This window comes from Terrapene carolina, unplaced genomic scaffold (genome assembly GCF_002925995.2).
Source record: "Terrapene carolina triunguis isolate 2854851 unplaced genomic scaffold, T_m_triunguis-2.0 Scaffold130, whole genome shotgun sequence".
Classification (NCBI taxonomy): Eukaryota; Metazoa; Chordata; order Testudines; family Emydidae; genus Terrapene; species Terrapene triunguis.
The window spans coordinates 5,474,831-5,491,939 of record NW_020664481.1 but is presented as its reverse complement, the minus strand read 5'-3'; the positions used below and the strand labels follow the sequence as shown (position 1 = coordinate 5,491,939).

The 17,109-nt window shown below is 40.4% G+C and overlaps 1 protein-coding gene across 2 annotated transcripts in view; it reads right to left on the bottom strand.

The window, feature by feature from the left end:
- The window catches only part of LOC112120222 (peroxidasin homolog), a 73,129-nt gene extending 63,537 nt beyond the window's left edge, over positions 1 to 9,592 (bottom strand). For both annotated transcript variants that reach the window (XR_003369835.1, XM_026652697.1), the window contains exons 1-2: positions 9,330 to 9,592; positions 591 to 662 (exon numbers count right to left, since the gene is read on the bottom strand). Coding sequence is in view for 1 of the 2 variants with exons in the window: in XM_026652697.1 (XP_026508482.1) it covers positions 591 to 662; positions 9,330 to 9,592 (335 nt within the window). In the remaining variant the exon portion in view is untranslated. The remainder of the gene's footprint in view (positions 1 to 590; positions 663 to 9,329) is intronic.
- Positions 9,593 to 17,109: the final 7,517 nt, after the last annotated feature.

Below are 17,109 nucleotides of genomic sequence, written 5' to 3'. Positions count from 1 at the left end.
GAAGTCATTAAACTCCAGCTTTCACTGAAAATGATAAGAAATGTTGCCTGGGTTGGACTGGGGGGAAAATTTTATGCAGAGAATTTAGCTGCATCCCACAGCTGAACAAACCCACAGGACTGATATCTTCGCTAAGCCATTAGAAGGAGTGGCCAATGCATTTATATAGCAGTTAGACGTGTGGCACATACTCTTTATCTAACCCAAACATCTTTAGTCCATTATATGTCTAAGCTCCCCCAGCCCAGAGAATGGTGCCTGTCACATTGGCACTAAACTACCCGTTTGGTTCCTGTAATGATCGGGGCAGACAGCATCTCCACCAACAGGTGGACCTGCATCTTTATCTTCATGCTAAGTTATCTTGTTTTGATATTATGCTGCTATCTTGGTTCGTGGGGGCTAGGAGGAAATTAAGTCATGACTGAACATGCTGGAGTTGTTACTTGCAGTGTTCCAATAATGCCTTTAATTTCTAAAAGCGAGAATTACATTGCAAAACCAAGAGGGTCTCATGTTTCTGATTCCTTCCATTCTCCGTACCACGACCACACTACAATTGGGCGCCTTTTAAGATGGGGGCAACTTACAGTGTGTTGAGGTTCTTCAGTCTCCTGAAGGCTCCAGGTTGAATCTCTTTGATGCGATTGAAGCGTAAATCCCTGAAAGTGAGAGGATATCAGTCAGTGTACACCTGAGAGCGAGATTATCCATTAGCAACGAACATCATTAGCTGTCCTGGTGCTTTAGACCTCAGCATGTCAGGACTAAAGGAGCCTGAGAAACTACATCAGATGAAGAATCCTTTCTGGGATGATAGAGTGGCTACCACTGTTTGCTGAGGCAGTCTGAGCTTCCCTAGATTTATGAGCTCCACCTTCATTTCTTAAGAATCTGACACATAGTTGCCACATTTTGAAAGGAGTCAGGTGATCAATTGCACTAGTTTGTAACACACGATTGCTCTGATTGCTAGTGGTTAATGTTCTGTGATTACCTGCGCAATTACCAAACTTGCATGCACAAAATGTGGTAACTGCACATGCAACTTGGGCAAACCTAACTAAAGCATAAACTTTGCCCCTCGTTGCCAGAATGCAGGTGGGTCTGTATTTTTAGAGACTCATAACAAGGATTCGGTATTTCCAAATGGGCACTGAGGCCAAGTTTCCAGCTGCAGGTGCACAGAGGAGCACACATGAAACCCTACATTTGCAGGCAGACTCCCTCATGTGTGCATGCACTGTCTTTGCAAACACATTGCCTGAAATGGAGCTGCACATGCTAGTGTATACAAGCATGCACACAGTTTTGCGGACACTCTCACTAAAGCTCAGGGCCAAAATTTTGGCCCTAAAATGGTCAAATCTGACCGAATAGCCTCATACAGTCAGCATTTCAAATTAGCTCCAAAATGCTGCCGGACTCAAAGGCTTCTCCCATTCTGCATTTTCAGTTTGTGCCATTTAATTTAGAACTAGCAGAGTCCATTGTCGCAAACTTAAAGGGCTCTCTGTGTAACTGCACTGACTTGGACCCTAAAACATTACATGTTGACTGCTTATTAGATAATAAAATAAGTGCTAAGTAAACAAGTAGAAACAATTCTACAGGGAACGTGCATCCATTTGGCGCCTTCGATTGTCCAATGTGCTATGGCAAATTTTGCCTTTACTGCTGTAAAGGGCCGTAGTTAGGACCGGGAGACTGGGTTGAAATACATGGATAATCTCGCATTTGCCATAGAAATACCAACACACCTTCCCCAGTGAAGTTCACCCGGGGAAGCATGAAGAATGATGGATGATAACAAGGGGATTCGAAATCAGATAGTAACAGTCCAACCTGAGGAATTATGTTGTATTGTTTCTGATCCTGTCAGCTGTCAGCAGAATAATCCTTCTCGAAATCAGTATGCTGAATCATTAACAATGAGAACATACAAAGCAATCAATGGCTTCGGGAATCAGTTTTCATTTGTATTTAGTCAATTTATGCATTTACACATACACATCACTAGGTTACCTAGGCAATTAACCAACTGCAAGTCATTTATTGCAAGAATATTGCAATGCCACAGAAATTATTGCTAGCACTGAATTTACTTTAATGTAACACCTTTCACACGCAAGGTGCTTTATGCAGCAATGGGTTAGATTTTGGTAGTTCTGGGACCATTCACCCCAGAACTGGCTGAGCAGATCTCAGCTGCCCATCTGTTATTAGCAAAGACATGACAGCAGAGGCTGTTTTACCAACAGAGTTAATGGCTAGGACACGGGGGTTATCCCCGACCTTTCTTGGGGGAGGGAGCAATTAGGCACTGTTTTTAAATGAACTTCTTGGTGGCAGAAAGAGGCTGAGTGATGTCCCTGGATACTGACTTCTTCAATTAAGCCCCAGGACAAGAGCGGCAGCAGTGCAACTTGCACTGACCTGCCAATGGGCATTAGCCCTGCCACGAAGGGAAAACAAGCTGGGCCAGATGAAAACGGAGTCTTCACGGCTCATTCAGTTCTTGGCTTCTTAGCTCAGGCGGCCACTTGCACACCTCAGTTCACTTTCATCTCTAGAGTTCAGAGTGATTTCCAATGGTGGATGAGCATTGCTATCCCCGTTTTACAGCTAGGGAAACTGAGGCACGGGGAGGTTAACAGCTGTGTTTTCCAAAATGGCTGCTAATTGTGGGGTGGCCCCATTTGAGATACTAGGGCCTGACTGTCCAAGGGGCTGAGTACCTGCAGACGCCATTGGATGCAAATGCAGTTAAAGTACCATTTCAGGGAGACTCAACCGTTGTATAGTCCTTATGCTGCCCCTCTGCACAGGGCTGAACTTTACTCAGCATTGAAGAGCTCTTAATTAAACATTCATTAGCGCTATGAACATTGATACCAGCGGAGGATCTGTCCCTCTAAGGATACATCCGCACAGTGAAAGCTAAGCATGGGCTAGTCTACCTGAGCAAGCTTGAATCCAGCTCGCTCACACCATGGTATGAGTGAAGACACTGTAGGCGGAACAAGCCCAACGTGAACCTTGGGTACATATTTGGCTTGCTAACCTGCACTGCAGCTTGTGCGATCTCAACTGGGTTGAGCGGGCTATCCTGTGCACAACTTTTGATGTAGACACACCCTAAGCCTCAAGCTAGCTTGAGCGGGCTATCCTGTGCACAACTTTTGATGTAGACACACCCTAAGCCTCCAAGGCCTTGCAGAGTTGCACTGGTTTAGCGAACGGTGCTAATTTAAGCTCATTTAGTAAAATGGGTGCATGGATGCCCATTTTGGTTTAAACCAGGATTAATATGGTTTAGTTTAAGTCAATTAGGCATCTGTTTATGCCAAACCAGAATAAGGCCCTCACACCAAAATAAGTGTCCAGGCCTCAGTGTATCTAAATTGGTTTAAAAATAGATTGAGGTTAGGCAGGTGCAACTTTCTTGTGTAGACCAGGCCTGTGAGACAAGGGGAAATATTTTTAGGTGGCAAGTATCAGTAAACCAGATTACATTTAAGGATGAAAATGCAGGAAAATTCAAATATAGCCAGTGTTGAGAGCCTTGCGCTATAGAGCCAGCTGTTCTTCTCTTTTGTATTTACTGCTGGACGGCTTAACTTTAAGGTTATACAGAGAGAGGGGAATTCTGGTAACACTTTAATTAAAATCCGGAGCCATTCCTGAGGCCAGTCTTCCCAAATTGCTCAGCACCAGATGTTCTGTGCTCCGCACCCACAATTGGGGCCAGATTCTCCCAGCGGCTCCCATTGTGACACTTAGGACAAGAATTTCATAACTCAGCAGCCAATATGCGGAGCTCGTTTGGAAATCTGGCCCTGGTCTGTGGATGTTAGTGTGATGAGGTGGCAGCCGTTTAAACAGAAGATGGCATTTCAGGCCAGAACCACCTCGCTCAGTTTCCCACACAACACAGAATTTCTAGGAATTAGTTCAATAGTAACTAAAAATGTATTTCACTTTCCTTTCGTACCATTAACACTTTGGCTTGCCTTGGTCTTCAACACCCCAGACTGGCCAAAGCACCTGAAAACATTGAGATACAGTTGGCGTTGCTAAGGATAATGGAGTGCTCTTGTGGTCATTTGAATAAAGACAATTTGATATTTTTAATTATGTCTTACTTCAGTGATTTATAATGAATCTGGGTAAAAGCATGGTGTCTCCATAGCACAATTCACCCTTGATAGAACCACTCAGTTACTCACTACACTGCTGCAGTCTAGCACTAACACTGTTGTTAGAACAATCTCTAATACAGAGTTGACATCAATGGATCACGCTGATTTACACCCTCTGGGGATCTGGCTATTTTTATTGAACCCTGTCTCCTGGAAATACATTTTTCTTGCATCACAGGAGACACTTGACATTAGACAGAGTATTTAAGAGTGGAGGCTAATAGCCAGGAACATTCAGAAGGTTCTGGTAGGTAGAACCCTACATTTCCCAGTGCCTTTTAACTAGCAGATGTGCTATTTAACTGTGAGGCCTGCTATATAGCTATGGCACAAAAACTTCAATTGGGTTTTGGCTTATGGGAATTAGATCGGGGTCTGACTTGGTTTACAGCATGTCAGACCAAATCAAGTGATACTGCCCCATAACATAAGTAGAGATATGCCTGAGGAATGAAGTGTAGACCCACATTTGAAATTGCCCAGAACCTGTCTGTGAGATCAGATTTGGGGGTTACAGTTCAGGCCTATCTCTAGTGACAGCAGATGAAGAAATTATTTGCATCGTGCCCTGAATTTTATCCGCATAAAACAGTAATACAGCAAATAATGTATGACATCTTCCCAATTATTTTGGGGTGGACAGATGCCACAGAGACTGAATGAGAATAGGCCTATTATGTACAAGGAAAACAGCTGATTCCTCTGTTGGTTTGCGAATTGAGTGCCTCCCTGTTTATTCCAACCTGTGATTGTGTGCGGATTTCCCTTTGCATTGCTCTTTCTGTGGCTAAATGCATGAAGACTATGTGAATTATCGTTGGGGAACCTGAGGTGGGCTAGTGCATAAAGCCTACTCTTAGCCCAACACTTCTGCTGATTGCACCTTTGGGTAGAGAGCCACAATTTCATTGGTGGTGGCTAGAATGGAGAGGAGAAAAGATGTCTGAAGAATAAATATTTGGCCCTGAGACAGATTTTCAAATTGGCAGATTACACGGCCAACTGCTGACCCAAGTGATCCCAGATAATTTGATCTATTAAGTGAGAACAGCAGCTAGGGGCTCTCTTCTGCAGGGAGGAGATTACAGTCTGATCCTAATCAAACCAGATCAGCCTCTTCTCGGAATTCATGTCAGCAAGCAGCAGGGCTCCCTCAATGCATTGGATCTTGCCTATATGTTGACTCTTCAGACTTTGCCCAAATCAAATAAAGCCAGCTCTCCCCTCCTCCTGAGCTCCTGAAAACATGCACCGAATCTGACCCAGGAGCAACAAAAGGAAGTTTCAGAAGCACAAAGGTAAATTTATCCCCATCAATGGGTCCAACAAGGAGACATAGACTTTCTTAGTCTAAGATGAATTGCTGCTGCATGCCTTTATATTGATTCATTAGAATCTGTTCAGCTTGTTTCGAGCCACAGCCCATAGATCTTTACTCTGCCTGTGCATACACATGCAAATAGAGGCACTTGCTTAGAGAAAGATGATGGTTTGCTTCACCCACCCACTACTGTAACACTGCCACCTCTCTGAGGAAATGCAGCAGCTCTATAAACAGCACACAGAAATTCTATGCTTTATTTCAGGACAGCAAGAGGAAAGAAGATTCTGCTGAAATTGCAGAGCAGAGGTGGAGTAGTGAGGCAGAATACAAGTACCCAAGTTAGAATTTGGTAACCACTGCCCTTACAAAGAGCATCTTGGGATCTTCGTCACCATAAGATTTTCCATCTCATTTGAAAGATGCAGAAGTGCTTCCCAAGGGAAAAGGGTGATTGTTGAATAATTTTCCTATTTTCCTTCTGATAAACTGAGGTTTTCAGAGAGAAAATTCTGATCAACACTGAAGGGTTTAATTCTGAGGGCTATTTACATAGCCTAAATAAAGAGGATGAACTGGAAAGAGATAACACTTTGTATTAAACATATATGTGTAATGTACCGAGAGGACGTTAACTGCTCAATTCCCCCACCTTCCGCCCAGTCCACCTGTGCAACAGAAATTTTGGGCAGGAGGATAGAAACAACGTGAATGGAGCAGCACTTCCAACAAGGACACATTTGCTCAATATGGTTTCTTAAGGCAAATATGCTAAATTTTTATATCACAACTTTTATCCCCAGTGATCCCAAAGAGTTTCACAAACTACATGCATACATGATTCGTCCACTAAATGCAGCCATGTCTGGGGAGGAGAACAGCAGCTGAGACAGTATGCTGCAAAACAGCGAGGGAAGGCAAAATTTGTCAGATTGGACAGACACAGAAAATGCATAATTAGTGACAAACTCCGTGAAAGGGAGGTGGACTGACTGGATCATCTTCAATTCATGCCAGCAACGAGTTCAGGTCACAGATGCTGCATGTTCTTTTCTCGTACCCGGAGTTAAATTTTGTAGCACATAACTCAGAAGTAGCTCTACATATAATGCAAAGGAGAATAATCCATGTATAATATGATTGGAATCCATTAGCCTCCAGCTACAGGGAACTTCTTCCCACTGGTGCCTTCTCCCCATACCAACATGTTTCATAGTTTATGGTTGGAAATGTCATGCTATAAAACAAATGGCTTAGAAGGTTAAAGACCTATTGAAATTTTCGGCGTGTATGTTTCACAGCTGTTGCCTTCTTTGGGCTGTTGGCTAAACGAACCGCCTTAGTCCCAGCGGTAACCAACAAATCACATCTGGCAAATCCCGTTCCAGTGGAATGGACGACGGCCAAAATACATTTGCAGTTATACATCACGCATTTTTATAGCTTACTTATCTGTACACATGTAGCCATTACTGCCATCATGTTCCATACTCAGAATAAAATGAACAGACTTCATTACCAAATATTCCATTGCTAAAGCCAGACACTGGGCCAGATCCTCAGCTGCACCCAGCTGCGGGGGATGAGAATCAAAAGGAGCCAGTAACAGCTTATCAATCCTGGGGATGGTTCTAAGCCAGTCCTGGGATCACCTATATCAGGCTAAGGGCTGCTCTAAGTTACACCAGCTGGCTAAAGCTCCCTAAGGGCCATCCTGTAGCAGGAGATTGCTGCAGCACAGTCTGTGCTGGCCACAATTCCTCCCACTTCCCTACACTGGGTGCTCGAGAGAGAGAGTGGCACTGGAGCCAGCTACACTGGATCTACACCACCCATCACTGCTTCCATCAGAGGAATGCCCATCTTGGGACTTGCAGCTGCTTTCGATTTTATAGCAGCACAGATAGAGCTGGGGCCCAGGATCTGGGTGTTCGTATTTGTATTTCGTACCAGTACGGTCTGTTCATATCAAACTATGACTTATGAGATATGAACATAATTCCATATTTTTTACTCCAAATAAGAACTTCATGATCTGGCTGTTAATTTTGCCAGACCTCTGGATGCTCACACAGATGCAGTGTGCCTTCGCCTGAGAGGAAGAAGTATGACTGTGTCATAAAAATCTGGAACAGTTGGCGTTTTTAAGATGTACCTTTTGATCGCTGGCAACTTTTAAACAGCATGTGAATTATTAAACATTTTTATAACAGATAAAACAGAAAGCCGCCTCTTAGGACTATGTATTTCAATTAGATAATAAAATCCTCAGGACAGCCAGAGAGCCAGTGTATTTTTTTATTTGTATATCTTTGCAGTGATCTATGAACAACAGAGAATATTTAACTTGGCTCAGGTAATCCATAAAGATTTATCAATATGAACCTTGCTTTTAATTAGATGGACCACATTCGATTGAGCCACAAATCTTCCTCAGAAGGTGTCTGAAATATTAAACGCAGTGCAGGAATATACATCAAAATGGGATGGCTCTTATTTAATTTGACATCTGGGCCCAAGCCTGAATAATTCCGTTCAGATCTCGGTAGTTTGCTACCTTTGCCTGTCACATGAACCCAAATAACTAGATTTTTAAAACTTTTAGACATGCAAAAAGTACCAGGAGTAGCACCAGGAGTAGTAGTAGTAATGTGAACTGCTAACATTTGAACCACTGTATTGTCTAACCACTCTCAGAGCGGGAATATGTCATAGTGGTTAAAATGCCAGTGGCTGATGGCATACTGTCTCCTGCAGTGGTCCCATTGTTGCCAGTAGTAAAGCTGCACTAGTAACAACAGTGGAAAAATTTTAGGGAGAAAAAGCTAAGATAGACACCCCAGCTGAGATCAGAATTTGGTCCATTAGAGTCACATGAAAGTGATCCTCAGCTAGTTAATTTGAACAAACTCCATAATCAACAGCAACGTAACTGAGAACAAAACTATTTATACATCTTTAACAATTTCCTGTCTGCTTTTGACACTGCCCAATTCCTCCAAACCAAGAAATCATATCTGGATAACATGTGTAAAGATACTTCGGTACGGGCCAGATATGTCTTAAAACCATTCTGGAGTTTTAGAATTTACCATTCCTTAAAAGCATAGGAAGTTTGCTCTTCCACATCTATTACCAGAAGTTCTACAGAAGCCCCAGATTGGCCTCAAACGGCTACATGAACTCCCTCTCTTTTTGTTACTCAGATCTTCCACTGAAATAGGCACAGCCAACAATTCATAGTCTTCCCCACTGTAACCCCCTTCCAAAAAAGTACTATCAACCCAGTGGATTTTCAAGAATGTATAAGGTTTATCACTATTGTTTGGCATCCCAAATAAACCTTCAGTTCTTCCCCTCTCCCTTCCTCCAGTTGGGTCTGGAAAGTAAGAACCTACAGGAAAAAGTAGATAAGGGAATGGAGTTGCATTTATAAGCAAGAAACAAAACCACCGTTTCTTTGCATACACAAAACTAGAACACCCAGTGCCCCCCCATTTCCCCAAAGCTTTCTCTCCAATAGTAAAAGGTGATCTATCATCTTCCTTTAAACAAACCCTGCTTAGGGATTAGCTTTGGAGACTCAAAAATCATTTTCTTGTGATCTTAGTTGTTTTTTAGTTTCCTGTAGGTGTCCAGTTAAATATCATTAACTGATGCTAAGTGAGACAATCTCTGAAGAGGTGAGGCTTTTGCAATACAGGCATTCCTGCAGGAAAAGCAAGGTGTAGAAAGCATGGCTTTTCTTTCCTCTCCTCAAAGGCTGATCATGCAAAATAAGCAGTAAAATGAAATCAGCTACTTACAATATGTTTGTCTGAGGTGGGACTTCAGGGATGTTTTCCAGCATCAGATGCATGCATCTTACTGTAGTCCTAAAGCACAAGCAGCGGCTGGGACAGGAGCAGGAGAAATCAGGCAAGAGAAGAAAAAGCAAGAAGCCGGGAACAACTGTAGATTTGACCAGCATTGTGTTTGCTGGAGTGTACTTTCCCCGATTCTGAACTGCAGGGAGCTGACAAAAAAATTTCCCAGCCTTGAGGTCCAGGAGGAGGGGACTCATCAACATGTGTTTTCAATTAAATTAAGGCAGTTTGACAGTGTAACCTTCCACCCCCTCTGCCATAATGTACATTGTTTGAGATCACACTGCTCCCCCACCCTCATTTAAGAGTTTGTACACAGTCACCCACAATTGATTTTGATTTATTCCCGCCTTGGCTCCCAGCTGGAATAGTAAATTAACTCCTCACGTTCCTCTTTGGCACATTTCTACATTTGTTTAAAAGTGCAAATAACAGCTCTCGGACATTGGTAAAGTCAGCTTTGTAGAGGCGAAAGAAAGGATGGCTTTGTGGCTAAAGCACTGGCCCAGGGCTCAGGAGAGCTGGGTTTAACTTATTCTGCCTGACCTTGGGAAAGTCACGTATTAATCTCTGTCTCTTAGGGTAGGTCTACACTTCAAGCTGGAGATGTAAATTCCAGCTGGAGGAGACTGCGCTTGTTCTGACCTCTGAGCTGGCACGCTAAAAATAAAGCGTGGCCACAGCACCACGAGTACAGTGCAGTGGGTCCCCAATTTCATATGGTGCTACAAATAACAAAATAAATCAGCAATATTCAGCTAAATATAGTGGTGGGTTTGTTCTATACAGTTAGTGGCTAACTAAGATAAATAACCTGAAGATAAACAGTATTGTAAGGAGCAATCCAGCACAGACTAGAAATGCAAGAGTGAAATGGACTAAATGACCTAACTAGTCATTCCCATCTCTCATTTCTAGGATTCTCTGATTGTTGCAATATGGACTAATTTGATCAACTAATAAAATGCTTTGTTGATGGGATGCCATGCCCCACATGTAAAAAAATATGGCTAATGGATAAAGGCATTTTTTAAAATTGCCTTTTATTTATTGTATAAAGTAACACAATGAACCCAGAGTTGGAAATAGTGATACTAACCATCCAAATTATGGAAATTCAACCCCCTGCGGCCATGTTTTGCATTGTATGAGAAAATTCAGAAGTGAAGGGAAGACCGAATGGTTCTTCATACTGGACATCCAGACTTTTATAAAAAGCTTAAACTTGGAGTCTAGAAGTTTCACAATGATTTTTAAAAGCGATGTGCAGTTTTAAATTTGTGTATTAAGCATGAAAGTTCATTAGTGGATAGGGCTATTTCAGGAACACTGAACATGGCAAATTTCCAGGCTTCTCTGTCTGCGGGATCCACTGAAAGTTCTTTTTAAGTCAGTAATTGTTTCCACTTTGTAAACTGTAAAATACAATTAAAATGACAACAACATAATTAACAAGAGTCTGATTTAAATCTTCAAAACCCAGGAAACCAGGGACTGAGGATGGCGTTCTAGCCATAACAGATTCTCTCAACATTAGGCTACAGACATAGGTGTTACAGAATGCAAGCATGCCAGAATGAGTTAATGGAGTTTTAGTCTTCATCCTGTATTTCCTTGCTTTTTGTGGTTCCCTCTGTCCCCAAGCCTTTTATATTATTTGAGCATTTTACGTTTGGGGTTTTTTGCCGGCTTGCTTTTTTTTTTTTTTTTTAAAGCCATTTCCCCATACTTAATGACCTTCCAAACCAGGGTTTAGATAATATATTCCAGAATGTTACCAAAATAATTCCCCCCAGACACATACACACTATTTGTAATTCTCTTCGCAGAGGCACAATGAACCAACTGTACTATAATAGTTTGTGGCTGCTGCATTATATCTGACCAAACCTTTTAGGTGGTAATCTTATAGTTGATGTTAAAAGTCATTCACTTCCCAGCCAGAAAAAGGAGACATTTTACACCAGGTTTCTGGTCTAACCCTCAAGCAATTTTTTGTCTGTTTACATTGGCACCAGTTTGAAAACTAGGCAAATTTGCTGGAAGTCTTCCACCTTTACTCTGTAGACTTGATTCTTGTTTATGAACAGAGTGACCTCTAGTGGCCAACAAAAATCCCTCGTGATTACATACTGTGAAAGGCTAAAAAATACCCATTTCAGTCTTCATGAAATTCAAACTGCTGGCATCCAAAGAGCAGATAGCCTCAGATTAATGGCAGCTTGAAGTTCTAATTGAAACAAGTTAAATTCCTTCCTTTTTGGGATTTATAAAATAAAGCAACAAGATTCTGATTGAAGTCTTGAGGCCCTGAATGGCATGTATTCTTCTGACTCTTTCTGTGGTGGCTCCACACCTCCTCTCTTTCCAATCAGACTGAAATCTGTTGGAGCAGTATAGCATTATAACAAGTACTTAGGTGCAGTTCTACTCTGAAAAATTACTGTAAAAAGGCCAAGAAATGTCCCACATTTGTCAGTGTCTTCTAGATCAAGTTTCTTCAGGTTACTAAAGTAATATGGTTTTTCTAACCATCAGCTATGAGCTTGGAACCTTTAAAAAATCCAGTTTGATTTTAAGAAAATAAGAATGGCCATACTGGGTCGAACCAATGATCCAACTAGCCATCCTGTCTTCTGACAGTGGCAGGTGCCAGATGCTTCAGAGGGAATGAACAGAACAGGGTAATTATTGAATGATCCATTCCTTGTTGTTCCATCCCAGCTTCTGGCAGTCAGAGTTTAGGGACACCCAGAGCATGGGGTTACATCCCAGACCATCATGGCCTAATAGCCATTGATGGATGTATCCTCCATGAACTTATCTAATTCTTTTTTAACTCAGGTATATTTTTGGCCTTCACAGCATCACCTAGTAGTGAGTTCCACAGGTCGACTGTGCATTGTGTGAAGTACTTCCTTATGTTTGTTTTAAATCAACTGATTAATTTCACTGGGTGACCCCGGGTTCTTGTGTTACATGAAGGGGTAAATGACAGTTCTTCCTCCGCTTTTTCCAGGCCATTAATAATTTTATAGATCTCTATCATAATCCCTCCCCCCATTAGTCATCTCTTTTCTAAAACGAATAGTCCTAATCTTTTAAATCTCTCCTCACATGGAAGCTGTTCCATACCCCTAATCATTTCTCTTACCCTTCTCTGTACGTTTTCCAATTCCAGTATGTCTTTTTTTTAGATAGAGTGACCAGAACTGCATGCAGAATTCAAGGTGTGGGCAAACCACAGATTTATAGAGTGGCATTATGCTACTTTCTATTTGATCATCTCTTTCCTCATGGTTCCTAACATTGTTAGCTTTTCTGACTATCACTGCACACTGAGAAGATGTTTTCAGCCAACTATCCTCGATGGCTCCAAGATCTCTTTCTTGAGTGGTAACAGCTAATGTAGACCCAGTCATTTTGTATGTATAGCTGGGATTATGTATTTCAACATGTATTACTCTGCATTTATCATAGGGTTGCCAACCCTATAGAATTGCCCTGAAGTCTCCTGCAATTAAAGATTAATCTTTAATTAAAGATTATGTCATGTGATGAAACCTCCAGGAATATGTCCAACCAAAATTGGCAACCCTAATTTATCAACATCGAAGTTCATCTGCCATTTTGTTGCCCAGTCACCCAGTTTTATGAGATCTCTTTGTAACTCTTCACAGTCAACTTTGGACTTAACTATCTTGAGTAATTTTGGATCGTCTGCAAACTTTGCCACCTGTTTACCCCTTTTTCCAGATCATTTATGAATAATTTTCCTGGCTCACACATCTCCCAAAGACATTGCAATCAAAGTTTAATGAATTCCATTGCTAAAGCCAGACTTGAATTCAGTGCACTTTCCCTATAGCTGCCTTGGCTCGGGTAACAACATATTTTGGGCCTTGATCCTGCAATAGATAATATGCAAACAGACCAGTCCACTCAGTTGCTATCATCTGCAGAACTGGACCATTAATAACTACACACACAGGGAACAGTTCTGAATAGGAAGATTCTATTCATACAGTTACTTTAAAAAAAAAAATCAACCTTCATTTGAAAATGAAGCTGACGTTTGAAATGAGTGTCTTCTACTCATTTTGTCTTTTCTGTTTGGAAAAGAGGTTGCTGTTGAGGTCTTTATTATGGAACACTAGCCATTATAGGTCCCTTTTGTTTATGTATTTAATTTACCTGTTTGTCCATCAGCATCAAATGATATTCAAAACAAATGTGCAGTCCTGGAAACAAAGTTTGAAACTTAACCGCTGTTGGGAGTGACAGAAGAGAGTTAATGCACATACTTGTACTCTATGCCCAATAATGGCCAAAACCCATCCCTCTTCCATACAAAAATATTTTGAAATCAGTGGTATATATAATTTATTGTGCTTAGATTGAGGGCTTCTATCTCTTCTCCTTCCACAAGACATTAAACTTTGCATTTGAACAATCTGAATGGACTACAATTGCAAGGGTCTGCCAAAAACGGCACACAAATACTGGCTTCTGCATACTCCACAAAGAATATCCAGAAATAGTGCAGGCACATTTTCAGTCACCCTTTGAAAATTCAGTCCCAAGAGCATAGATTTTGAATCACCACTTTTGCTAGCAAAATAGGTTGCAGATGTTATTCACCAGTTGGACACCCAGCTACCAGAGCTAGGGCGTTTTTGTACATGTAAAAAGAGGGCTCGATTCTGCGAATGCCTAAAGTACTGGCATTATTCAACTAATGCCCAAGTTGTCTCATTGGCTGTGTTTGTAGGATCAGGTCCTAAATGTACCACCAATTTATGCAACAATAATTTACAAGCACAAAAAAAGTGTGGCCTTCCATGTCTCTGAGCTCCCATTCATATTGTCTTGACACAATACATGATTGTTATTGTATGTAACCAACTGTGAAATTAGTTAGTTTCATAAACAATATTTATTGCAAAAAGTAATTAGTATACCTACAAATCAGTCATGTAATATCTTGTTCTTTTTAAAATAAAATTACGGGGGGGGGGGGGGAGAGAACAAAGGAAGAATTATGTAAATATCAAAAACTTAAAGGCACTTTATTTATAAATTGATTTCATCTACAAAGACCAAAGCAGGAGAGGTTATAAGGGAAAAAATAATTTTTGGCACCTACTAGCCTGTGTTAAGTACATTCTGCAGTAAAGATCTGATTCTAAATTAATATTTTTCCATTATTTCTTCTAAACAATGAAAATTATTTTGGGGGTATCAAGAGAAGAAATCAGTTCTTGTGACTAGAAGTCACTATATAATCTTATGCCATCTCAAAAAACAATAAGGAATGAAATAACGAGAACTTTGATATCAATAAATAGGCAGGGATGCAGTATCTTTAAACAAGTGAGATGAGCCCAGCTCTCTTGTTAATATATGACAGTAGCTCACTTCTATTTTAACAAATTAAAATCAAAATCTGAAGAGGAAAACAAGTTTATCAACAGTATAAGAACAACAACATTACTTTTTGTTTGTCAACTATTATTTATTATATTAGCACCCATTAATATCACTAAGATCAGGTTTTCACAGAGAAGGTCTTGTTTTGAGAGATTTCAAACACACACACCCCGCCCCTCAGTTAACACTTATTTTTGTTCATTACAAATTTTACAGTCCTATCAGTCTGAAAGTGTGAACTAGGCCCACTACATACAACCCTCTACATACAGTTATAAAAGCCTGGTAAGGAAGTAGCTACTGTGCATGTGCATTTAGTTTTCATAACTATAATTACTGCAACATTGGCTCTTATAAATCCATGGCATGCAGACACATACTATTATTAACGTGCATTTAAAGGGTACACTGTAATTCATATTACACACAAATCACTAAGTCATCGCAAGTCCTTCCTATATGTGTTTAATAGTACTGTACCATAAGAGAAGAAATTAAACCACAAGAAGTATGTTCAAATGATATTAAGGGTCTGCCTCAAGGTCTCAAAGGAAATCAAAAATCAAAGGGTAAGCCTGAAACATTCTGACCTTAGCCCAGCTGAGCCTGAGTATTATCAGATTCCCAAGACAGTGGTTGATTTTACATACTATTGGTTACCTCGAGCAGCAAACAACTCAAATGAATATCAACAGGAGTTGCAGGTACATAACAAGAGAATGGTATAGCTCTATACATTCCATTTCTGAGCATCTTCCTGGGTTGAGTGGAGTTTCAGGTATTATCAATGAACTTCGAAGCTTGGCAAGTTAAGTAGTTTCTGTAGATATTTGAACATAGCTTTTCTGGTTTAATTATGGAAGTTACTTACACAACTTCAGTGTAATTGGTATACTGTTACACACGCTCAAATGCCTCACAGAGACCAGAATGGATACAATGGCAAAACAAATTCTAACATAACATTGTTCATGAAGCTCTACTCTGAATTCAGACAATATACACTTACTCCACGAGACATTATGAAATACTGTACTTGTTTTGTAACATGAGACACCACAAAAAGGAACAGCTTAGAGATATTTTGTATAGATAAATATCCACAAATAAATAGATATCCAATTGTCATCCAATGACACAGGACTACAGTTTTGAAAAGAAAAAAAGAAAAAGAAAAAAAAGTCTCTGGCTTAAAAATGCTCTATTTCACTCAACAGAAGGGAACAAAAATTCCACCTTACTAAGAACATCTTGGTGGCGTCTGACACGTTCCGGGGAGCTGTGATAGCATGCATTTTTTACCTGGATAACGTTTCATAGTAAAGAAGTGGAGTTAAAGCATATGCAAGTTGTTAAAAGCTTCCCTCCAACGCCTTTTGAAATATTTCTCATGGGCTCTAGTCAAATGTAGATTTGGGATGTATTGTAAATGCAACTGCCATAAAAACACTCTTATTGATAGCTAGTTTAAATGTTAACATACATACAGTAGACAAAATGGCAAATATCAGTTACTTGTAACCAATAGGTGCTTCTCAGAAACTCTTCCTACCTGTTAATGACAGACAGTCTTTCTTTTTGAAAGAATTCAGTGACACAAATAATAATTACATTGGTCTCCTTAGGTAGAACATGGCACATTCATCTCTTCTCAAAGTAGTAAAAAGTATTTCTAGGAAGCAGTGGATGGAAACGGAAAGGATTAGTTGTATATTTACATACTATCCTACTGTTTTGATTCGGAGAAGGATATGTTACCTCCACGCACACACACACACATTTGTCTGGACTAACCCAGATGATATAAAGATGAAAATCTATACATCATCATATTGTAACTTAAGGGTCAACAGATATATCTATTGCTAATGAAGAATACCTGCAGTTGACTCTTCTTGCTGCATTAAGATTAGTTTTCCATTTCATCTGAAGCTGAAATGGAGTTTTCACAGTACTAAGTGAGACAGAAGCCCTGAATGGTAACTATTAAGTTCACATTTTAAAGATCTAGCTAAGGAAACTGGCTTGCCAGTATATTGCTGTACTATTAAATCCATACCAATTCCATGTGCACTCCAAACTGTCAACCATATCTTCCACTATTCCATTAGCTACTGATTTGCGATCACCAATTGTGCTGCTTTTGGAAGATGATGTTCCAGGTTAAGATGAAATCAATGTAAACTACATAATTGCTTGGCATTAAGAATTGTCTTTTCTAAGAACAGAAATTTCTTCTTGTAGTTTTGATAATACTTATTTTTGCAAAGTATTCTTAACACACGATGCA